General features: G+C 32.9%; 4 protein-coding genes across 4 annotated transcripts in view; 3 read left to right on the top strand and 1 right to left on the bottom strand.

Moving 5' to 3' along the window:
- The window catches only part of LOTGIDRAFT_167310 (hypothetical protein), a gene marked incomplete at both ends in the record, with an annotated part of 8,463 nt that extends 2,034 nt beyond the window's left edge, over positions 1 to 6,429 (top strand). The window contains 5 exons of the mRNA XM_009064788.1: positions 4,013 to 4,015; positions 4,257 to 4,407; positions 5,273 to 5,393; positions 5,665 to 5,710; positions 6,313 to 6,429. Of these exons, the coding sequence (XP_009063036.1) occupies positions 4,013 to 4,015; positions 4,257 to 4,407; positions 5,273 to 5,393; positions 5,665 to 5,710; positions 6,313 to 6,429 (438 nt within the window). The remainder of the gene's footprint in view (positions 1 to 4,012; positions 4,016 to 4,256; positions 4,408 to 5,272; positions 5,394 to 5,664; positions 5,711 to 6,312) is intronic.
- Positions 6,430 to 8,567: 2,138 nt separating this feature from the next.
- On the top strand, positions 8,568 to 10,634 carry LOTGIDRAFT_235495 (hypothetical protein; the record flags this gene model as incomplete). The annotated part of the gene is made up of 3 exons (XM_009064787.1): positions 8,568 to 8,674; positions 9,216 to 9,409; positions 9,970 to 10,634. Exons 2-3 carry the CDS (start codon positions 9,253 to 9,255, stop codon positions 10,632 to 10,634), a joined length of 822 nt encoding a protein of 273 aa, XP_009063035.1. The 5' UTR covers positions 8,568 to 8,674; positions 9,216 to 9,252.
- A 714-nt stretch (positions 10,635 to 11,348) lies between these two features.
- Positions 11,349 to 23,032, top strand: LOTGIDRAFT_129545 (hypothetical protein; the record flags this gene model as incomplete). The annotated part of the gene is made up of 18 exons (XM_009064786.1): positions 11,349 to 11,508; positions 11,804 to 11,872; positions 12,733 to 12,835; positions 13,742 to 13,813; positions 14,148 to 14,287; positions 14,808 to 14,898; positions 15,210 to 15,418; positions 15,630 to 15,761; positions 16,074 to 16,156; positions 16,811 to 16,919; positions 17,288 to 17,407; positions 17,916 to 17,995; positions 18,214 to 18,318; positions 18,851 to 18,979; positions 19,211 to 19,300; positions 20,413 to 20,582; positions 20,815 to 20,881; positions 22,883 to 23,032. 18 exons carry the CDS (start codon positions 11,349 to 11,351, stop codon positions 23,030 to 23,032), a joined length of 2,079 nt encoding a protein of 692 aa, XP_009063034.1.
- A 154-nt stretch (positions 23,033 to 23,186) lies between these two features.
- On the bottom strand, positions 23,187 to 23,648 carry LOTGIDRAFT_167307 (hypothetical protein; the record flags this gene model as incomplete). Its single annotated transcript, XM_009064785.1, has 1 exon — positions 23,187 to 23,648. The coding sequence occupies one exon, from the start codon at positions 23,646 to 23,648 to the stop codon at positions 23,187 to 23,189; it is 462 nt and encodes a 153-aa protein (XP_009063033.1).
- Between the last annotated feature and the right edge of the window lie 1,718 nt (positions 23,649 to 25,366).

Raw genomic sequence — 25,366 nt, 5'->3', positions numbered from 1 at the left:
GATATAGAAATACCACTGTTAAAATAGTGCTCAATACATCAATAGTAGAGCGATATAGAAATACCACTGTTGAAATAGTGCCCAATACATCAATTGTAGAGTGATATAGAAATACCACTGTTAAAATAGTGCCCAATACATCAATTGTAGAGCGATATAGAAATACCACTGTTAAAATAATGCCCAATACATCAATTGTAGAGCGATATAGAAATACCACTGTTAAAATAGTGTTCAATACATCAATTGTAGAGTGATATAGAAATATTACTGTTAAAATAGTGCTCAATACTTCAATTGTAGAGTGATATAGAAATACCACTGTTAAAATAGTGCCCAATACATCAATTGTAGGGCGATATAGAAATATCACTGTTAAAATAGTGCTCAATACATCAATTGTAGAGTGATATAGAAATACCACTGTTAAAATAGTGCCCAATACATCAATTGTAGAATGATATAGAAATACCACTGTTAAAATAGTGCCCAATACAACAATTGTAGAGTGATATAGGAATATTACTGTTAAAGTAGTGCCCAATACATCAATAGAAATACCACTGTTAAAATAGTTCTCAATACATCCATTGTAGAATGATATAGAAATACCACTGTTAAAATAGTTCTCAATACATCAATTGTAGAATGATATAGAAATACAACTGTTAAAAAAGTTCTCAATACATCAGTTGTAAAGAGATATAGATATAGTGAAATATTAAAACAGAACCTGAAACATATTATTACTCACGCTGTGGGATACCTGCAAAATCAAACTAATTTCTGTGTTTTAAAGCTGTTCTTTTCCATTTGATTGTTTACGCATGGAGGTATAAATTTCATTTTGAAAAAGTTTACGGGTTGCATAATTTAGATTCTACCAGCTAATAATTGGTCATAATATACCTTAATATTGATTAACTTTAAATTGATAAAATAGCATTCTTTTAAAATATAGTCAGCGGATTGGCGAAATATTGGTTACAGGTAGCCTAATGAACTTTTCACATGAGGAAGTATATGTTTATCAATCATAATTGAGTAAGTATTTCATAATGAAAAGTGGTGTCAGGTGTCTAGAAGAGTAAGCATTCATGGAGCTACACCCGATATAGTTGCTTAAAAGGACAGTTGATGCATTTCGAGAGGTTGATTTTAGTCTTGAATATAGGCTACGTTAATTAAGTCTTCAGTAGTACTCGAAATGTATATCACATAGTATCATAAATTAACGAGTCGTCATTTTAACATTCCAATCCGGATGATTCTGGACACATATGGACATGAAGGCTCAGATTTGGACGGTGAGCTGTGAACACTAAATTACTGACTGGCTTAGTTTTAAAAAAAATCCCGTTAATAAGTATGGTTGGTAAAAAAATGGCGTACCTGTCCCTTTAACATATACAACAAACGCGACCAACAGGAAGTTAAAAAAGAAAACCAGTGACTTGACCGACAACTTTTAATAGTTCAAGGGAGGTAACTGATGAACATTTTTTTATTCAATTATAAGAAGTATATATTTTGTTTATCAATCGTTAGAATGCCGGTAGGTATTCCTGTATTTAGTTTATTCAACTATTAATTTTAAATTATATTATATATTTATAGGCAGGCGGCTTTGCCTGAAAATTTTTGAAGGGTTGAGATATCAGGCGAAGCTTGACTCCGAACACTAAAGGCGCCAATCTACGATTTTTCTTTGTTTTCGTGTTGTTGTCCCAAATTTTTCGGAAGATTTTCTTTCAGACCTTAATCCCAGGAGAGTCGTGGACAATCCTTTACTCAACTCTTTTATGATTTGCAGATGCAGTTACGGTGCAGTTCGTAATAGATTGACATTGTGAACATGACTATAATATAAATCCCACGCACCTCACTCGACACTGTACTTCGTCTATTTGAGGTGAGGGGGGGGGGGGGGGGGGCATTCTCTTTTCAGCTTTTTTATGTTTTATTGTTAATAATTTTACAAAACAAAATTGAAATATTTGATATACGCTTGATATATCACTGAGTGCATTTCTATAGTTATAGGTGGTTACCATATAAATCTACCGAAAGCCTTGCAATGAAAAACATAACCGACTTAAAATTCAAATGGAATTTTGCCTCATACAAAAATACAATATATTTCAAAGAATTCTTACTTAATGCGTATATATGTGTGTGTAGGTTCACATGGACTAAGCACGGTGTTCAAGTCAGGTGTACGGAATAATACTACGTTCAGGTGATGTACTTAGGTGCGAATGGAAAAGGTGCAGTGTCCATTGCGGGATCGATAAATATGTGATAGAAAATAGTAGCTACTCGTTTTGTCAGGATCACTACTTCTTCTATTTTATTCTGTATCGGTTATCTCTCGGACACCGTATCTTGCCTTTTCGCAACTTTAATGGAGTCATGACACAAACTATCTAATTAAAATTAAAATTAGTTTCGTTTCCTTTTTGTTTTCTCGTATTTTTTAAAATAAAATAAGAAATTGGGAGATATTTACGAAAGCGTATTAGGGCCATTCATTTTCAAGTTAGTATGTTGAATTTTCAAGTTAGTATGTTGAATTTTCAAGTTAGTATCTTGAATTTTCAAGTGAGTATGTTGAATTTTCAAGTTTATATGTTGAATTTTCAAGTTAGTATGTTGAATTTTCAAGTTTATATGTTGAATTTTCAAGATACTAACTATGGGATAGCTAAGCGGGTTGATGGTCTGTTGGGATTAGGCTGTTGGTTGGTTGGTTTTGCCATTAATACGGATCGAAAAGCTTGATGTACAAAGGCTGGAGGGTAGTAGTTGTGCAAGCAAAATACTTTCTTGATGTGTTGTAATTCTTGTTGAAAGTATTCTGTGTCACAAATCCTTTTTGCTCTTCTGACCAGCGCTGTGATGGCTGCCCTTTTGACATGTTGAGGGGTGTTGGAATGGTAGTTCACATACTGATCTGTATGTGTAGGTTTCCTATACACGGATGTCTTCAACTGACCGCCTAACCGCTTAGCTATCCCATTCATCGGAAAGGCATCATACCAAATCAAGAAGATCCTGAAAAAGTCAGTCGGCATTGAAACAGTGTTCTCTGGCAACTCAACGCTTAAAGATTTGCTCAGAGCTAATGGTAAATTGAATCCCTCCAACAACCAAAAACCTAAGGGATGTGTCTACCAAGTTGAGTGCTCCTGTGGAAGCTCGTATATAGGGGAAACAAAGAGACCCCTTGATGTTCGACTCAAAGACCATCAAGACAAGCCCGGCAATGAAGGAACATCTGCTGTGGCTGAACATCTTGCTATGGGAAGAAAAACAGGACATAATGTCAACTTTGACAACACCAACATACTGACAATCAATAAGCACATAGATAAAACCAGGAGACTTCATGAAGCTATCCACATCAGAAGATATCAGCCTGACCTTAACAGAGATGAAGGTGTTCGTTTATCGCATGCATATGATAAACTTATCAACTTGTAATTATTCATATTCAAAAACAATTTCCAACTTTAAGCATAGTTAGTTATATGAACAATGTAATTCCTATTAATAAAAGACTCCAATACCAGCAATAGTTGTTTATTTAATCTTCAATCAATCTTTTTTAATTCATTTACTTTACTTCAATTATTTTACTTAATCAGCCTGTATGTTATTTTAAGAATTATATACCTCTTATTGTACCTGTTAAAATTTAATGTAATGTATCAATAAACCATTTATCTCTTGTGTGTTCTTAATAATAAGCATTAATGTATATATAGTTTGCCCATCACTTCTTCTCATTATGTGCCTGAGGACGACGGGGGAAACACGTCGAAACGTTGCATAAAACTTTAACCAGTGATTGTTGTTCCATAAAGCTGTGTCTATATATCGTACTCATGCACAATTGCTAAATGCCATTCAAAGACTTTATTTATTGGTTGTTTTTTAGTGCAGGACCAGTAAGATTTTCTATCGATAGGAAAAATGATGCGCCATATTGTGATCAATATTGCTTTTTTAGCAGGTAAGCTTGAATAAATTATAATATCAAATGTGTCACGGTCGCAAGCCTCTTGTCTGAGTGGATCCTTCGAAGAAAATTGTCGAAAAACTAAACTGATTTGGTGCATTCTGACACATATTTTGGGACAAAATCGTATAAAATCTTTTTTTAAATTTGTTCAAAAATAAAGTTGGGGTAAAAACGCCTGGTGGCGCCGCCACTGCTCGCTTACTATTCTTTCCAATTATTTTGACTATTCTAGATGTTATTTGGTGTTCCAATGGACCTTACTTCGAGTATCAAAACTGTGACAAAGGAATATCAGACGAATCTTGCTATACTAACAATTCTGTATTTAAATCCTGGTATAGAGGTGATATTAATATATTTAGGAACACGACAACTATCTGCAGGTAAGGATTTACAAGTCAAATTTGAAAGACTGTAGTCCGTGGCGTGTCTAGGAATCATTAGGAGGTGTGAACAAATTGGAGTCCGAAACATCTGCGTCTATTCCAGCCTCTGATGGATATTTTGATGGTAAACCGCCAGAGTAGAGTACAAAAATAGGGAATAACAGGGTCCAATTTTGCTGTCTCTACACCAGCCGACATCTGTCCAAATAGCTGTCAGAGGCTGGAATAAAGACAGATGTTTCGGTCTATCACAGCACCAGGCAGTTAAGAAGTAATTGATATGGGGGGGGGGAGGGGGGGAGGTGGGTGTCTGCTTGATTTTCTCTCTTTTTACCCCCTCAGTGACAGTGACCAAATCTGTGTCCGCTAATTTCTATCGATATTTCAGTCACAAAACTGAGTATATCCAGTTAATTGAATGTAAATACAACTTCAAACGACAGTGTCTACCAGATGCCAGAACAAAAGGTCGAGACAGCAGAAGCCGAAACGGAGGGGTCCCAACATCTCTGTGGGCGATCAGAAGGTAAGCCATTAAGTGTAAGGTAGGAATAGGGGGCGGATAGAGTGGGTGCTGGTCGGGTTGCGGTGTAGTCTGCCAATCGGTATGTTCTCTTTAGGGCAGCAGCTGGATACGATTATATCGAGACTTTGTAAAACAGGGACAATATGAAAGTTTCATTTATTATAACCCAAAAATTACCGCTCAATACGCCACTGTACGAGTCCCTTCGACTGCTTTACGGCCAGTCATATAACAGTACCAGTATAAAGCTTTTCAACAAGATTTTACAATCTAATGTGGATAAAAACAGTTATGCTCAAAAAATAGGAAATGTTTTACAATTGGCTTTCATTTCAGCCATTAACTTCAACTGTGTACAACAATCATTAGCTGGTATTCAACCATATCTAAACCAAGCCAATTTTGGTGAATTGGGTGTAAATGCCACATTTGAAGAATGGAAAGAACATCGCTGCAGGTAATTGAACAAGTGTTGAAGATCATCATATGGGGGTATTGGGTGACATAAGTTCACGTGAGAACATTCGTTCTTTCATGAGATTATGATTTGATGCAAAAGAATGATAATTATCATAGCCACTATCAATCCTCTTCAAAGTTACCTATGAACACGATAGAAACTTAATTTTGTGAATTTATCTGTTTTATTCTGTTAGTTATGATAGCAGGTATGTCCACTGGTAAATATATACTCTATTATAGTTTAGGGGATTTATTGTCATATACAGGGATTCTGTAAGAAAAGTCCTCTATTTTTTATACGCCCACATGCACGTAAGTATGGGCGTATATTGTGGTTGCCCCTGTCGGTCCGCCCGTCCGTCTGTCGGTCTGTCTACGATATAGAGTTTGTTTTACAGTTCACATTTAGCTCTTCATCAAGCTGCTGGTGGGCGTATTCGCTTGCGAGACTTGCCGCAAGCTTATGTTCTATATCTGTTAAAAGAATTAGAATATCAGCCTCAAAATAGTATTGTTAGTATTAAAATGTCTTTGCGAAGAAAAAAATATTTTTTTTGTAAGTGTAAATTGAAAAGAAACACATCAGGACAACTCGGACCAAAACAAACTCGGACCAATGCAAACTCGGCTGACGTTTTTTTTAAAAATATTTCACAACAAACTCCTACTAAGTTTTTGTAAGTGTGCATTGAAAAGAAACACATTTCTCTCCCGAAAATTTGAACTGAAAAATATTGACTGAGAATTTTCTCTGTAAAAACAAATTTTAAAGAGATAATGTGGGCTCATGTGAATATTTTTAAGACCATTATAAGACTAACAGTACTTTGCCCAGACAATGATAGATATTATATACACCTATTGGCAAGGTTTGGGTATTAAGAGGTTAAAATATGATACAAATTTATTTTGAGACACAGGAAAGTCAGTTATGGGTGTGTGCGGGACTCGGAATTATTGAAAAAATGCCCGGAAACAAGATCAATCTATCTCGAGTATTTCAGGATCATCCATCCCAGGGCATGTGGTGAGCTCTTGAGCCCTGATAATAATGGACAACCGTCGAAATTTACAAATATTCTTTCCTTTTCTCAAATTGTTCTTATTTTGATACTCACGTTTTTCTAATCTGTAATAGCTGCTATTGTCATAGTATCCCTTTAACAATATTGTAAAATAAACTATTCCGCTTTTTAGTAAAAACTTTTCATTATCAAAAACGTCGAAAATTATACCTGAAAATATTCTAAAATATGCTATTTATATCTATTTATCTTCTTGATCAAACCGATTATATTTTAAAAGGGTTAATTAAAAACCTGAGAGTACTAATTGTTAATTAAGCAGTTTGACCTAGTTTCGGTGATTGGCTTTATAACGGTTCGTTATATTTAGTTGAAATCTTTCGAAAACGTAGGAGACATATTTCTCTACAATTATGCGCTTATTTTACTCAAATCCTTACAGTAGTTTTCTAACAGCTTGCAAAAATGATAACGAACTTTAAAAGGTTATATATAGCCTTCTTGATCAAACTGAATTTGTTTTAAATATACGTAGGAGAGTAAATTTCTCTGCAGTTAGGCGTTTATTTTATTCAAACCTTACGCAATTTTAAAAAAAATTTATTTTTGGCGTTTTATAATTAACGGCTGGATTTTTTTAGTTAAAACTTCGAGATACATTAAAGGGCACAATAGAGATCAAACTGTCACATGTGGGTTCATTTTAATAAAATAATATATTTCTTCGACTGTATTTTTTGTGGGGCACCGCACCAGTGAAGTATTATCAGGTGTGATAGAATACTAAAGGAGTGGGGCAAAGCCGGGCAAGCCTAAGATCTGAAAGGGTGTGGTTGGGAGGTCTGCTGTCCTTCATCCTCAGATAGATATTTCCTTACTACAGTTTTACCTACTACACTTGCAAACAAATTCGTGATTGGACGAGAATTTTCTTTAAATTGCGATTTTTCAAAAGCTGTCGCAGCTGGATACTGTTTTAAGTGGGCTGATATATAGGTCACGTAGAACATAGTATGCCAAAAATTCCACTAGATCATGGATGACAAGTGAAGGCACACGAAAAAATGCAAAAAAAAAAACCAAAAAATATCTAGATTTGCATTCTTAGTCAGATTAAATACAAGAAGGTTACAACACCGATCACTACACATGTCAAGTAGGTACCTTTGATTCATATGTAGCCTATACCAAAATACTTCGACCACTGGAAACAAATTCAAAGCCCATCTTCTTTTCGGGCAGTCCCTGGTATTTGCGGGTGTATGGGATCACAAGATCTAGCGCATGTCGAGTGAGGTAGATTCGGGTGTTACAGAAAGAGTGAGCCAACTCTGCCTCGTGCACGACACCCGTCAATATCTTGATAATCAGTTTCAAAGTTGGGGAAATGAGACCAATTGAAATAGAATATTCCAGGAATAATATTGGTCACAATTTAGCAAATGGTGGTCTACACCCAACCGAAAGGAAAACACCCTTCAACAACTTAGAGACTGTAGTGTCGTAGCGAACAACCAAATCCTGGTGACGACCATAAAACTTTTTCAAGGTAGAAACAAATCTAGGTTTTTTGTAACCTAGTGTTAACAATTTAGAGGTCAGTAACGACGCTCCCAGCACAAAATCATCATATGCGGAAGAAGCTCTGGCATAACGTATCGGCTGGGATAAGCGGAAGAAGTGTGAATATTGCTGTTCAAAAATGGAAAGTTGACAATAGAAAATGAGAAGTCATCTCGTTTATCATACGTAACGAGGTTTTCTATGACACTGATAGTATCAATTTGAACTATAGCAATTTTCAAAAAGACGTCTATGGTTCCTGCAAGTGTTTGATGGCGTCATTAATTGCAAAATGTATCACAAAAATGGATTAGCGATTAGTGACGTCGTAAACCGCTTAGTTTTAGTGGAATTGCAGGATCCATGGACGTTTGATAGAAAGTTGGAATGACGCAAATTGATGCTATTGATGTTCCGGATACACATAACAAAATTTAAAAAACCTCTACAATCCCTTTAAGGTACGTAAAGGGAAGCAACTCCATTTTCTATTCGGTAGATAAAAGTCACAAAAACGGAAGTGAGAAATAAGACTGGGTAGAGTTTACTTCCTGTTCAGAAAATTGCAAAACCATTTCACTAATTTTTCTAAATTTAGCAGATATGTTGAAATAACTGATCGGTAACATGACTTGAAAAGTTGTAGAACACAACAACGATTTTGTTGCCCTTGATCGGGCGCCGTTTGGTAGGTAATAGGTCATTAGGTGTATAGATTCAACATCATTTCATTCGACTCGCACTCGAAATCTGATCGTGATGTGTCAAACTGTAGAAAAACAACAGAGGATACATAATCGTCCATGCATGTGCAAATCGTACACGACGCTGTAAAATGCACTTTCTTTTACTCTTAGTTTCTTGGCTTGATTCTGAAAAGATCACTTTGATCTCGTCTAAGGACAGACATAGCCTTGTTTTGTTACAATGTTGACAATGGTTACTTAGTTGGGCTTAAAACAATATTAGAAGACAACTTATAAGAATCAGACCAGACCAGATCAACCACCCAGGGCTACTGGAAAATATAACACTACCCTAATTGGCTCTCAAGTTTTCTTTTAAAGTTGGCCTGAGTTGTCATCAACACCTATCAGAGTATTTTCAAAGACAACTCAACCAACTTTGAATAAAAGACACAGAATCACCCAAAAGGCTACAATGTGGGCCAAGTTTTTTTTTTTTTTTAAAAAGTAGAGTTGTCATAGCATTTTTAAAAACTTTTTCAGAGTATAAAGAGAAGGTAAACAACTGGAAAAATAAAAGATGGCTGAAGAAGGACAGTATGGTAACTATAGAAACAACAGACAAGCCGCGTCATATCAGCAACAATATACATCGGATAACAACGTAAACACTGGTTATTCAACGTATTCATTTACAGACCAGGGAACTAGTTATTACCCTCAAAATTTTCAACAAGGTATGTTCATTATGATCAGACACATGAAAAAGATTCCTGTATGCGAATTGAAATGTTGCTTAAATTAAGATGAGTAGAATATCAATAATAGTTATAGGTGTTTTAGAAGATACTCTCCTATAGAAGCACTGGCCTAGGTCACAAGTAGAGACTATGGATTTCAACATAAAAACTATTTCAATTCAAACAGAATATGTTTTACTGAAGATTATTCATAGATTATTACTTCTGGAGGGATTACATGAAAAAATATATTCAACTCAAATTCCAATGCCATTGTTTCAGGGAGTTGATGAAAGGGGTTCTAATCTACCATGAACCAATACATTACTAAAGTTTTTATTTCTTTTATATGCAGTGACCAAACGTTTAGTATAAAATTCATCTTGGGGCTCATTATAAAAGCTTTTGACAATGACAGAGGTATTTTTAGCTGTAGTATTATAGGTTGTACAAGCAAGACAATTATGTTTAAAATTGAAATCTGGTCCAAGATAGTATCTTTATTTAATAGTAATTTTTTGATGCGAATTTTTAGTCATTTTCCTTATTTTTTAAAGGTTTCTACCAACAACCGTATTTTGATCCAAATTACTATGGATATAGTCAGGAGGAGCAATTCTATTATGATCCCACTTTAAACGGATATAACCAATCATCATTTGAGGCATCAAATGGTGCTGCCAACTATACAGAATATGGCAGCTATCAAGAAAATTGGAACAATCAAAATCAGGAACCAAGTCAACCTCAATCCAAGTCATATCGTAACAATAGATATCGTACCCGGCGTGGTGGACAAAATGCTTCAAATCAAAATAGCATGTCTTCAGGAAGTGGTCAAAGCACTTCCAACACGGTAGAGGCAAACTCCACTAATGAAAGACTTGCATCTGGTGGTGAAAACAAACAAAAGGAAGCTACCATTTCCTCAAAATCCAAATGGGACAACAGTTCTTTGTACCAGCATCGTACCAATAAAAAATCATCCAACTATGCCGGTTATAGACCTCAGGAATTTGGAGCGGGATCAGCAAAAGGCAATAGAGGTTACACTGACAAGACTGGAAGATCAGATTCAGATAATAACAGGAAGGGGAATAACTTAAAAACTAAGGAAGGTGATGAAGAAAATGAACCACCCACCACGAAGTCCAAGTCATACAGAAATAAGAAAAAAGTTACGGATGACAGTGAAGCTACAGATCAGAGAAGTAGGTATTGACAGTTTTTTGAACACTTTATTCGTCAATTTTTTTTACCAAGACCTCATCACATAGAACTGTCCATTAGAATAAAATAAAAAAAGCCTGAAAGTGATTATAAAAAGTGTTACAGTTGGTTGAAATTTAGCTCTTTCACCTTTCAATATTTGAGAACTCTTCAAAGAAATTTCAAATTTTCATCCTTTTCCATCTTTCGAAATTTTATGTCAGTCTTTCTTTTCATTAAAGGACGTAATAATCACAAAAACTGAGCACTATTGAAAATTTTTGAGGTTGTTGCAATAGTGATGTCAGACAAATTTGTCTACTCTATGTCTAAGTATAGATGTAATATGTTAGACAAGTCTACTGTATGTCTAAGTATAGATGTAATATGTCAGACAAGTCTACTCTATGTCTAAGTTTAGATGTAATATCTTAGACAAGTCTACTCTATGTCTAAGTATAGATGTAATATGTCAGGCAAGTTTACTCTATGTCTAAGTTTAGATGTAATATCTTAGACAAGTCTACTCTATGTCTAAGTTTAGATGTAATATGTCAGACAAGTTTACTCTATGTCTAAGTATAGATGTAATATGTCAGACAAGTCTACTCTATGTCTAAGTTTAGATGTAATATGTCAGACAAGTCTACTGTATGTCTAAGTTTAGATGTGATATTTCAGACAAGTCTACTGTATGTCTAAGTATAGATGTGATATTTCAGGTCGTATGATAGAGCAACTAACTAAAGGAAGATATGAATGTATGGTGTGCTGTGAGAACATGAGACCGGATACAGCTGTATGGAACTGTTCTAGCTGTTATCATCTATTCCATCTATTCTGTATCAAGAAATGGGCCAGATCTTCAACTGCACTGGTGGAGGGAGGTGAGATGAGTTTATATCTCCTCTGTTTCTCAGTTTCTTAAATTTTGTCAATTTTAATTTTCTTTAGACTTACAAACAAAGTTTGATTGTTAAATCTCATTTTGTGAATTTGTCAATTTTCGTTTTTGTTTTACACAACAAATTGCCCAAGGCTTTTGATTTGTCTCTATTGTCTATCTATTAATGACTGAAAACTGATTATGCTGATATGAAATTCTGCAATATAAAACCCTTTTTGATGGGAAGAGGTCAAACATGAGGTGAATTCTGTATTTCTTCTTTCAAGGTTCTGCAGAAGGATGGCGCTGCCCTGCCTGTCAAAATATTACAGAAAAAGTTCCAAATTCTTACAAGTGCTTTTGTGGTGAGTGTAATTATAGTTTGTTGTGAATAATTTTCTGGTGGTGATTTTTTAATTGTGGTATGATTAAACATTGCAAAAATTATAGCTAGCTAATAAAAATTTGATAGATTATTGAATGCCAAAACGGAAAAAATCCAACATAAAAAAAATCACATACTAAGAAGTTGAAATTTTATACCAAGAAACTCGTATTATAAACCAAAATCTTTAATTATATACCAAGAAATTCATATCAAGTACCAAGAATTTGATAGACAGTAACTATTAGGGGTGTTTTGCTTTTGCTATACTTTAATTTAAATCTCGCTCGGTGGAGTTTTGACCTAATAGCTTCAAAAGTTATCATTTTTTTGATAAAATGCAATGTCTAACATACATATCACAGAATTCCTCACATTTAGTAAGAGACAGAACATTTGATTGGTTGAATATTAAATAACAGAGAACATTTGATTGGTTGAATATTAAATAACAGAGAACATTTGATTGGTTGAATATTAAATAACAGAGAACATTTGATTGGTTGAATATTAAATAACACTGAACATTTGATTGGTTGAATATTAAATAACACAGAACATTTGATTGGTTGAATATTAAATAACACAGAACATTTGATTGGTTGAATATTAAATAACACAGAAAATTTGATTAGTTGAATATTAAATAACACGGAACATTTGATTGGTTGAATATTAAATAACACAGAACATCTGATTAGTTGAATATTAAATAACACAGAACATGAGATGCATAATGATTTTGACAGATCATGGATTGCCAATAGAGTTGTCTTCAGAAAATACACAAAAGAAACATCAAAATTCGTATATTGATCATATTGAGTTATTATTTTGAAGGTAAAATACGCGATCCTGTATATAACAGATATGAGACCCCCCATAGCTGTGGTGATGTCTGTAATAGAAACAGAAAGGGAGATTGTCAACATCCTTGTACATTGTAAGTTAAGTTTTATATTATACTTAATCTTAGTATTCAGACAATGTGTCCATGTAAAACAAAACTATCAAACTCTGCATTTATTCGCTGCACTTCGATATAGAATGAGTTCAAAATGAATACATGATGATTTTGCGTGATTTTACCTTCACCCACAAGACAGAAGTGTCAGATGTTGCGTTATGGTTCAATGGAAACTGTTTGATGTGTTCGATTCACCTTTCTTTTCCGTGACCTGCTGTTCTGAACACTCAGACAAAACAACATAACAGGCTTTTTTCAGAGAGTTTATCACTGAAAACCATATTTAGATGATGAAGATTCTTTACTGTAACTGTAAAGAAACAGGACAAAACCCTCAATTATTGCCCTATTGCCTCCATTTGTTACCAAACAATTCATTTAACATGTGACTTTCTTCCAAGTATTTACTTACATATATAAGCATTTGAAGAAAACGATATATACCTGATACATCCACCTGATGTTTGTTAGCCTGTCAGTATATTGTTAATCTGTTATAATTTCAGATTGTTTGTTAGCCTGTCAGTATATTGTTAATCTGTTATAATTTCAGATTGTTTGTTAGCCTGTCAGTATATTGTTAATCTGTTATAATTTCAGATTGTTTGTTAGCCTGTCAGTATATTGTTAATCTGTTATAATTTCAGATTGTTTGTTAGCCTGTCAGTATATTGTTAATCTGTTATAATTTCAGATTGTTTGTTAGCCTGTCAGTAAATTGTTAATCTGTTATAATTTCAGATTGTTTGTTAGCCTGTCAGTATATTGTTAATCTGTTATAATTTCAGATTGTTTGTTAGCCTGTCAGTATATTGTTAATCTGTTATAATTTCAGATTGTTTGTTAGCCTGTCAGTATATTGTTAATCTGTTATAATTTCAGGTTGTGCCATCCAGGTGCCTGTCCACCATGTAGTGCTACTGTTACCAAATCTTGTGATTGTGGACAAATCAAGTAAGTCCCTTCTTATTATCTGATCCTTATTTATAATCTTTATTGTAATCTGGTCCTTTTTTATTATCTATAATCTGGTCCTTCGTGGTTATCTGGGTTGATAAAGGTAGGATATAGAGTTGTCTGTTGCTAATCTACACAAAATCAAGATGGCACCTGTACATTGAAATATTTCAAATGAGTTTGAATTTTAACCGAGAAATTTTATGTGTTTCTGATAGAAATAGAATTACCTTTAAACGTTTGAAATCATGCAAAATTTTTAATACCTTGACATTATGAATATAATAATTTTGATTTTAATTGTAAAAGACTTGTGAATTGATTGTTTCAGACAAACTGTAAGATGTGGGTTGAATATTGGACTAAAATGTGATCATGAATGTGGAAAGATGTTAAACTGTGGAAAACATACATGTTTAGTTATCTGTCATTCAGGAGCTTGTCAAACCTGTACACAGTCATTTAAACAAGGTAAGTGATAGGGACTGGAAGCCCACACTCGGCCTTTATTGAGTCTAATTAAAATTAGACCAAACTTTCCTTCCATTTTTTTTATCAGCTTTCATTTTTATATAGCCACTTAAGTTAAGGTCTAGTGACTGGCCCTTTAAACATTCGTCAAAATAATCTTTTGACCTAGCCCTGCTTTAACCAATCAAATTTCTGTCATCTGCATTTTGTGAGAGTTTTCAGACCCAAACTGAAGTGAAAAGCTAATAAAAAGGAACGAAAGTTTGATCTTTATTTCAGCCAAGTTGTGATGTGAGGTCATAAACTGGACAAGTTTATGGAACTCACAGATGTTAAAAAGGAAACTGGAAAGGTGCTGGAAGTGTCCCAGATAAACTTCATTGCATTGGTCTTTAGAGGATCTCCTGAAGGAAGTTAAGCTTTACACTCAGACTTGAAAAAGGGTATTTTAGACCTATTGATCCACTGATACATGTGCTACAGAACATACATGTATATAACCCTGATTTGTATATTATAGAATGTTATGGTAAACACTCTAGTCGGGAAGTTTTGTGTGGTTCTAGTGAAGATCAAGAAATATCCTACTCCTGTTCACACCCTTGTAATAGGTCAGTTTTGTATGATCATGTTTTATCTTTAGTCATGTTTTTTCATCAGTCTTCTAATTTAAACTGGTGTTTGTACGATTTTGAGCATACAGGAATCAATTTGGAAGAATTAAAGTTTTTGAACCATTGAACCGAGGCACGAATAAGTAGGATCTGATTCTCTGATTTATTTAGTGTGTAGATACATCACTTAAGGTCAATAGTGAAACAAGAGTTAACAAAATTAAACCAAATTCAGACTTTATGAATTTGATGATTTTCACAAAGCCTTTGATACTATTAGTCATGATGTTTTATAATTTGTATTGTAGAATATTAGAGTGTGGTAATCATAGATGTGAATTAGAATGTCACCCTGGGGATTGTCCCCCCTGCCCTCTTCTCCCAGACCAAATCAAACACTGTCCCTGTGGTCGCACATTAATAACTGATTTAACAGATGAAAAAAGAACCTCGTGTTTAGCACCTTTACCTACTTGTGATAAAATTTGTAAAAAACAACTGAAATGTGGAACTCAAGGTGAGAAATTTATCTTGAAAAGGATTGTAAAGAGGTTTTTTTAAAATTGTTATGTGTATCAGGGACACTAATAGCATTGCAGATATGACTTATTCCTGCAAAAAAGCATGGAAGTGAAAGCTTTTACAAGTGAAGGAAGCCATTATAACATGAACAATTTAAATAACTGACTTCACCTTATTACTTAATCTTGATTCTTCCTCCATTTCAGATCGTAAACATGTATGTAAAAAAGTTTGTCATGAAGGTGATTGTCCACCATGTGAAGGTTATAGCAAATTAAAATGTGTTTGTAAGAATATTGAGAAATCTATCCCCTGTGCTAAAGCAATAACATACAATGGTGAGAATTAATATTCTTTTCATTATGAAATACTTACTGATTGATATACTACCTCATGTGAAAAGTTCATTAGCTGCTTCAGCCAATATGTTGTTTGGATTTAAGATTTAGTTTTGTAGTTCGGATTGTTAGTACTTGGTTTATATATTGTAGTATATCAAGTATATTGTAGGAAAGATATGTGTGACATTTTTTAATTAGAAATTTAAAGACGAACTTATTCTAATTTTTTTCAATCTGTACCAAATAAATTTTTGGAGTTTGTGCCCATTTCTAAAGTGTATTTGAGTTATTCAGTTTGTTTATTTTCAGAATCTAATCCTTTTCTTTGTGATAAAAAATGTACCAAAAAAAGACATTGTGGTAAACATAAATGTGGTGAAGTTTGTTGTAAGGTAATCAACAGTCAGTTATTATATCAGTGAAAGTTCTTTTGTTCATGGATTAACACTTAATCTTTAACTGAGTGGCCTCGATACCCTTATAATAAAGTAACATTAAAAATATAAGAAATCTTTGTTATCCAATAAGGACATTTTTTTGAAACGAGATATCCTGGAAATAAAATGAATGGAGTCTTACTTTCTGCTCCATGTGGGCTAATGAAAACAGGCAATGCATTGCAGGGGAATTTTTGCCAGGACAGCAGTATTTGCTTGCTCTTTTTCAATTTCCAACTATTGAGTTATCTTACAAATGATTCAAATCTTTGATAAGTTATTTTCTACCAAGTTGCCTTACTTCCTTTAGACAAAGTATTGATATGAATAATAAGAAATCATTGTTATCCTAATAAAGAAATTAATTTTACAACAAGAGATCATGTAAAAAAATACAAGTAGGAAACAACATAAGGGAGGTATAGGGATGTAAAGATCAGACAAGATCATGTAAAAAAATACAAGTAGGAAACAACATAAGGGAGGTATAGGGATGTAAAGATCAGACAATTAATAGGGGTTTAGATATAAATACAAACGAAAGTCATTTATCAATATCCAGACATGTCATGCTTCCTTGTGTAGTAATTTTGTTTTTTGTTGTTGTAGAAAGAAGAACATATTTGTGAAACAAGATGTAACAGGAAGTTGACGTGTGGTAGACATAAATGTGGACAGATGTGTCACCCTGGTAACTGTCTACCTTGTTTAGAAGCAAGTAAGTATTGTGTACGAAAATGTGTTATTGGTGATTTTGAGAATGACTTACTTGAGTACTCATTTACAATTGCTCAAAAACCCAACACAATATACTTGGCAATGACACAATGACTGGCCGACTGGTTGTCGTATTTTCTTCGACAAAGCAACAAAGGAACCAATTCTTGTCTGTTCTATTGTATACAGTCTACAGGGAGAAAGTCTATCCAAATAGTCTTGATCCACATGGCATTGAATGACAAAGCCTGTTGTCTGCACTAGGAATACATGCTTTCTACCCAGTGTCTGGGTTTATGGCGATCAGCATGCTATCATGTAGGTAGAAGGTTAGATACAGATTTATCTAGATTGTATGTATATTTGAAGGTTTTGATGAGTTATCGTGCCATTGTGGAGCAGCTGTAATATTTCCACCTGTAGCTTGTGGTACAAGACCACCAGAATGTCATCAAGTTTGTCAAAAACAACATGATTGTGAACATACTGGTATGTATTTTTGAACACTCTTCTTTCTGTAGAAAGCCTTTATAAAGGAAATGATAGAAAGGTTCTGTGTGCTCTGAAAGCCAAAATCTACAAGGGGTCAAGAAAAATGGATTTCCCCCCTGCAAAAATCCTGACAAACGACCAATTCCATTACTGAAACTAAACACCATACACCTTTGCCCCTTCTGATATATTACTTGCACCTCTGAACAATCAAATCTGGCTACTGGCCTGGTGTTCTGAAAGAGCAGGTTACATTTTAAATTGTTTAGACATTTAAGCCAATCTTTCTTGCATAGCTTCTTGATTCCCTTGACCCTTAAACACTTTAATTCACAATTCTTAGGGTAATTAAGGTTACTGAAAGATCTCCACTTTTGGTCATATTGTTTATATTGGGGTGTTGGGTTAAATCTTTATTAAATTCCACATTTTATCTTGGATGAATATTTAAAAAACTATTGATGTTTATTATGAGGTGTTAAATTATTTTGTTTTCTGTCTGTAGTTCGTCATAATTGTCACAGTGAAGAGACGTGTCCACCATGTACAGCTTTAACAGAGAAACGGTGTGTTGGAGGCCATGAGGTAGGATAGTAGGACAATATACTTTATTTTATGCAAGATTAGAAGAATTCAATTCATTTGTCTAAAAGGGATTGTAAAGAGGTTTTCTAAATTGTTTATGTATCGTCAAACATCAATTTGCACCATTCCAATATTCAGTCAGATGTCTGTGGTTCCTGCAACTTCACAGCAATTAAATATTTGATGTTCAGCATCTCATCCTATGATTATATTTCTAGATAAGAAAGAATATACCATGTCATATTAAAGATATAATGTGTGGATATCCCTGTGGTCGTACTCTACCTTGTGGTAAACATAAGTGCAAACAAACTTGTCATAAGGTAAGCCCTTTTACTACACCCTCTAGGTTGGCTTGATATTATAGATTCATAATCAGCAAACCTGAGATAAATAAAGTGGTTTAACAATCTTTTGGGAATGCATATAATACAAATTGGCCTCATGTGGTCAAAAATTCAGAATGATGCAAGAAGAAATGTCCATTCTCCCAGACAAAAAAAAAGCTCCTGTGGTTACATATCAATGATTCTTTAACACCACTGATTGATAGATCATAAGATTTTACTTAATATTAGTTGGAATAATGCTAGCTGTCACTCATAATGTCATGTGATTGAGAAAATGTTAATAATAAGTATCCACTTAATAGAAAATTAAGCCAGTACTGATTTGTATGAAATATTGAGTTATGTTCTAGTCGGAAATTAAAATAACTGCTATTCTGGCAAAATCTCTAAATTGTTGAAGAGCGTTGTCCATTCTGTTAAGATGTTTCTGGATATTGACATATTGTAACATCTTGGTCTAATATTTTGTCATATTGTGGTCTTGAAATATCTGTAATATTTTCAGGGTGATTGTCTACCCGAAGGTGAAGCCTGTACTCAACCATGTGATATTAAACGTGAGGAATGTGGACATCCTTGTGGCGCCCCCTGTCATCCTGATTCTCCATGTCCTCCTGTAGCCTGTAAAACTGAGGTGAGCTGAGGTGTAAACTCTGTTCGCTATCGACCACACACTAACGCAATATATACCCGATCAGCCTGTATACCGACCGTAGCTAAGTGACATCGCACAACATCAACGTCATGCACTGTAACTTATGTTACTTGAAGTTCAGGGTATAGGACGTTATATTTCATTTAAATCCAGGGTTCAAAGGGTTAATGACATTTATCAATACCTTATTTTCTTGTCTTGTCTTTACAGATATCAGTGAAATGTGCTTGTGGTAATAAACAATCTAAAGTTTTATGTCAACTTGGTGGAGAAGATAACACAGATAATTATCAAAAGTTAGTACTTTAATCAATAGTCAATTTTATTATGAAAATATCAGTATTTATAAATAAAAAAATAGCCAAACTTACTTTTTTTATCAAGAATTAAGTAGAGATTGTTTTCTTAATGGCTCTGCTACTGCCTTATTGAGCACGGTTCGACAGCAAGAATTTTGCTATTTCTATATTGCTCTGCAATTGAAGCATTGTACTCCATACAGAAGTGGAGAATTTTAAAGTGTCCTAACACCATAGTGATCATAGTTGCGTATGGTTGCGAATAAAAATAGCGGTCGTATGTTTCAAACGCAACTCTCATGCAACTGAGTTTTGAGTTGCATTTGAAACTCATGGCCACTTTCATTATTCACAACCATATGCAACTGGTAACGACTATGGTGTCAGGGCACCTTAAGTTGTAATTCCAATGATAAAGTGTTGGTTTTGTTTTACAGGGTGACAGTAGAAAGTTGGATGAATCAAGGTTCAGTAGAAATAGCTCAGATTAAGAAAGGTGTAAAACGCCAGTAAGTATTGACTACAGAAATTTACTGTCTTTTGACTAGAGTTATTGTCCTTGTTAACAGCTAACTCATTGTTACTTGTAGTTAACTGCCATGCATAGCTCTGTATGATTTTTCGCTTTCCTATAAATACCTATAGGGGCACCCCCACTTTTGCATGCCCTTTTTAGGGTAGAAAACTGTGCACTTAACTACCAAATATACAGTATTGCTTTAAGGTGAATAAATTTTGTAATATTCATGAATATTCACATCTTTATAATGTCAAGCTGTTACAACTTTGGCTTATACCATGACTCCAATAGCCGCCTTTCTTGTGTCAAAGAACACAGCGATTTCATTGGATTGTATATCAGGAAATACAGCCAATCAAAGCCCTCGATGAAAGATTGTACTTGTTATGGCTAAGAGTTTGTAGACTTAGTGTCGGAGCCTCTGATTGGCTGTATTTGTTAACAAACTATCGAATCAAATCACTGACCTTACAAACTTTTGTGATACAAGAAAAGTGGCTAATGCAGTTTTGGTATAAGCTGAAGATCATAATAGCTTGACATTGTGAAGATGTGGATCAGTCATTATACTAAGTATATAATTTGAAGAAAAGAACAGGTGCCTGTATGTATGCCGTTTTATATTCAGACTAGAGTGTGATGCCGAGTGTGCCAAGTTGGAGAGAAATAGACGCATGGCTCTAGCCCTAGAAATAGAAAACCCAGACTTGACATCTAAACTGAATACAACTTCATATCCTGATTTACTCAAAGATTTTGCAAGGTAAACTGTTTAATTTTTCTCTTCCATGAGCAGAGTTGGGTCCAATTCCACAAATCAACTTATGATCAGATTTATCATAAATATGGTATTTCACAATGTAAAATTCTACACTTTCGACCAATTCTTATCAGAAGATTTTTTGTGCTTCGAAACTTTTACAAACAGCATCATTCTTTAATGTATTTTTGTTGTAAACTTTTTCACCTCATCATATGTTTTTATTTAAATGTAGAAAGAATCCAGAGAAAGCCAACCAGATAGAGAAAGCTTTATATGATCTTGTACTTAATGCTAAACAGGTAAATAAAATACTTTTGATAACATTAAAAGCAAAGGGGGTGTCAGCATCATAAAAATAGGAATTATGATGCTGCACTGATTCCAATGGCAACAAGTTTTATATTGTATAAATATTGTCAAATCAAATTTGATTTTATTTTGTAAACATCGTCAAATCAAATTTGATTTTATTTCATAAACATTGTGAACTCAATTTTGATTTTATTTTATTAACAATGTCAAATCAATTTTGATTCTATTTTATAATCATTGTGAAATCAAATTTGATTTTATTGTGTAAACATTGTGAAATCAAATTTGATTTTATTTTATAAACATTGTCAAATCAAATTTTATTTTATTTTGTAAAAACATCGTCAAATCAAATTTGATTTGTTTAAATTTTTATTAAAATATTTTTTAAAATCAAATTTTGATTTTATTTTGTAAACATCGTAAAATCAAATTTGATTTTATTTTATAAACATTGTCGAATCAAATTTGATTTTATTTTGTAAAAATTGTCAAATCAAATTTGATATTATTGTATACATATTGTCAAATCAAATTTGATTTTATTGTATACATATTGTCAAATCAAATTTGATTTTATTTTATAAACATTGTCAAATCAAATTTGATTTTATTCTATAACTATTGTCAAATCAAATTTGATTTTATTTCATAAACATTGTGAAATTAATTTTTATTTTATTTTATTAACAATGTCAAATCAATTTTTATTTTATTTTATAAACATTGTGAAATCAAATTTGATTTTATTGTGTAAACATTGTGAAATCAAATTTGATTTTATTTTATAAATATTGTCAAACCAAATTTGATTTTATTTTATAAACATTGTCAAATCAAATTTGATTTTATTTCGTAAACATCGTCAAATCAAATTTGATTTTATTTTGTAAACATTGTCAAATCAAATTTGATTTTATTTTATAAATATTGTCAAATCAAATTTGATTTTATTTTATAAATATTGTCAAATCAAATTTGATTTTATTTTATAATCATTGTCAAATCAAATTTGATTTTATTTTGTAAACATTGTCAAATCAAATTTGATTTTATTTTATAAATATTGTCAAATCAAATTTGATTTTATTTTATAATCATTGTCAAATCAATTTTGATTTTATTTTGTAAATAGTGTCAAATCAAATTTGATTTTATTTTATAAATATTGTCAAATCAAATTTGATTTTATTTTGTAAACATTGTCAAATTAATTTTGATTTTATTTTATAAACAATATCAAATCAATTTTGATTTTATTTTGTAAACATTGTCAAATCAAATTTGATTTTATTTTGTAAATATTGTCAAACCAAATTTGATTTTATTTTATAAATATTGTCAAACCAAATTCGATTTTATTTTATAAATATTGTCAAACCAAATTTGATTTTATTTTATAAACATTGTGAAATCAAATTTGATTTTATTGTGTAATCATTGTGAAATCAAATTTGATTTTATTTTGTAAATAGTGTCAAATCAAATTTAATTTTATTTTGTAAACATTGTCAAATCAATTTTAATTTTATTTTATAGATATTGTCAAATCAAATTTGATTTTATTGTGTAAACATCGTCAAATCAAATTTGATTTTATTGTGTAAACATCGTCAAATCAAATTTGATTTTATTGTATACATATTGTCAAATCAAATTTGATTTTATTTCATAAACATTGTGAAATCAATTTTGATTTTATTGTATACATATTGTCAAATCAATTTTGATTTTATTTTGTAAATATTGTCAAATCAAATTTGATTTTATTTTATAAACATTGTGAAATCAAATTTGATTTTATTTTATAAACATTGTCAAATCAAATTTGAATTGATTTTAGGGAATCAGGTTTGTATGAAATTGAAAAAAAAGTTGCTACTGAAATTGTGTCAAAAGATGATGTTAAGATTGCCTTTATCTCTTAGCCTATCCAATAAAAATATAACACCTTATTATTTTATTTTATTGTAATTTATCTATTACAGTCTAAATATCCCTCTCGAAGCCATTCATTTCCATCAATGAATCGAGAAAATCGACAATTTGTACATGAGCTGGCTGAGTTTTATGGATGTGAGACACAGAGTTATGATAATGAACCCAAGAAAAATGTGGTAGCCACTGCTTATAAGTAAGTATATTGAGCCACGACTTCCCCTCGCTACATGCAGTTTAAGTTTTAAAGGATCTAGCCTTTGGAAAAACCTACCTTCAAATTTAAAGGTTTTTAACAATCCCAAATCATAAAATTGTCAAATTGAATGTTTTAATTCTTGATATATAAGTTGTCTATTGAGTCTCTATCTTTTGAATTCTCTCATGTCTTTTGAATTCTCTCTCTTTCTGTCTTTTGAATTCTCTCTCTTTCTGTCTTTTGAATTCTCTCTGTCTTTTGAATTCTCTCTGTCTTTTGAATTCTCTCTCTTCCTGTCTTTTGAATTCTCTCTGTCTTTTGAATTCTCTCTGTCTTTTGAATTCTCTCTCTTTCTGTCTTTTGAATTCCCTCTGTCTTTTGAATTCTCTCTGTCTTTTGAATTCTATCTTTTGATTTCTCTCTGTCTTTTGATTTCTCTCTGTCTTTTGATTTCTCTCTGTCTTTTGATTTCTCTCTGTCTTTTGAATTCTCTCTATCTTTTGAATTCTCTCTGTCTTTTGATTTACCAATATCTCTGCCCCATCACATTTTGTTTCTGTCTTTACAGTGTAATTTCCAATGTTCAAGTATCTATTTTCTTTCCCATGAATTCCCATGTCTCTGCCACTTCAAGGGATTATCAACATGTTTTTGCAGTCTTTTAATGTTTATTTAATATTCTGAGGAACAATTATTTTCTTGCATTAAAGTTTTCTGTCTGTATTGATTGTGACTAATGACTGTATTAAATTAATCAATTTTAGAACTAGATGTTATTTACCTAATGTTGGAATCAGTGCATTTAATCAGAGAGAATCAACACCAACTCTAGCTCCTCCAACAGCTATATCTTCTTCTAGCAGACGATTCGGGTAGGTTGATATTTGTCTACTGTTAGACCCCCAATAAAAGTCCATACAAGCAAGATAATTCTGTTAATTAAAAATCTTGTCCAACCAGAGAATTGCAAAAGAGTAAAGGTAGTTTAGATTTTTCTACTGTCACCATCACAATACCAAGCTATTATCGCCTTTGACAATTCTGTTAATCAAAAATCATGTCCAATGATTGACAAAATCAAGAGTAAAGGAAGTCTAGTAGTAGACTCCTCCAAAGAGAAGTAACATCAGGTACTGATATTGACTGGAAGCTCACGGTAAAAAAAAACTGTGCATTATACACACAAACAGTATTTCATAGTTTAGTGTTGAATTTGGTAAATTGCTCAGTTATTTAAATAGTGGAATCTAAATTTTGTTTTTGAAAATATGATGCTTTTGGGTGATTACCATGAAGTCTAAAAGGCTTGTAACAACTCAGTGTTTACCAGCTCATCGGTGATCAAACCTTGTGGCATTGATCCTTCTAAAGCAAGGAGAAACAATATAATGAAAGAGCGTGCCTGGTCTCATTAGAGATGCTTTCCATTGTGGTTAATGGTTTTGTAGCCCAAATTGAAAGCACCTTGCTTCCTGTGATAATAATTACTATATTTAATGTTTCAGGGCTATGACAACCTTAGGTTCCTTCAACAGTAGAGATTCCAACAAAGCAGAGGCCAGTAGTAAGAAACCAGAATCAAAAACTGAATCCAGTTCCAGTAAACCAGAACCGGTTATTGATTATTTTGATTTCACTGAGGGTTAATCAAAGTTAATTAACAAAAATCTGTTAATCAATTGGGTAATTAGATAAGAAATGATGTTACAACCAATGATGGAATTCTTTAATGGAATTAGCTCTACTAGCCTTGTTATTTCAATCACCCTTATCTGCTAGCTTGAAATGATGAGCTTTTATTAACTTCGTCTAATACCTTGACTGCAATAGTCACCTTTCTTGAATGAAGAGAAATGATTGGATTGTACGCTAGTGATACCCACCAATCAGAACCCTTGTTGTTTGGCTGTATATTCGCTAGCGTACAATCCAATCAAATTGCTGCATTTGCAAATGTCCTAGATGAAAGAAAGGTGACAGTCAATGGATAAGACGAGAGTTATAATAACTTGATATAATGAAGATGGTATAAGGTTTTATAAGAGATACTATCTTATAGAAGCACTGGCCTAGGCCACAAGTAGGTACTGTCGATTGTCTGGAAGTATCATCTTCTGTCTTTAAGGGAATGAGAGGAATAACAGGAAGAGATGATCCATGGATGGAATCATGGATTAAAATTAAATGAACGATAAGATTTGAACGACGTTTAGAAGTGGAGAGCACATATAACAAAAAACACAAGGGAATATATTGCGGTACAACACACTTCTTTAATAACAAAGCACATAACGTTTCAACACAATTTAAACGTGGTCAGATGAAGTGAAGAAGA

Source organism: Lottia gigantea, assembly GCF_000327385.1.
Source record: "Lottia gigantea unplaced genomic scaffold LOTGIsca_65, whole genome shotgun sequence".
NCBI lineage: Eukaryota > Metazoa > Mollusca > Gastropoda > Lottiidae > Lottia > Lottia gigantea.
This window is presented reverse-complemented; position numbering and strand designations above follow the sequence as displayed.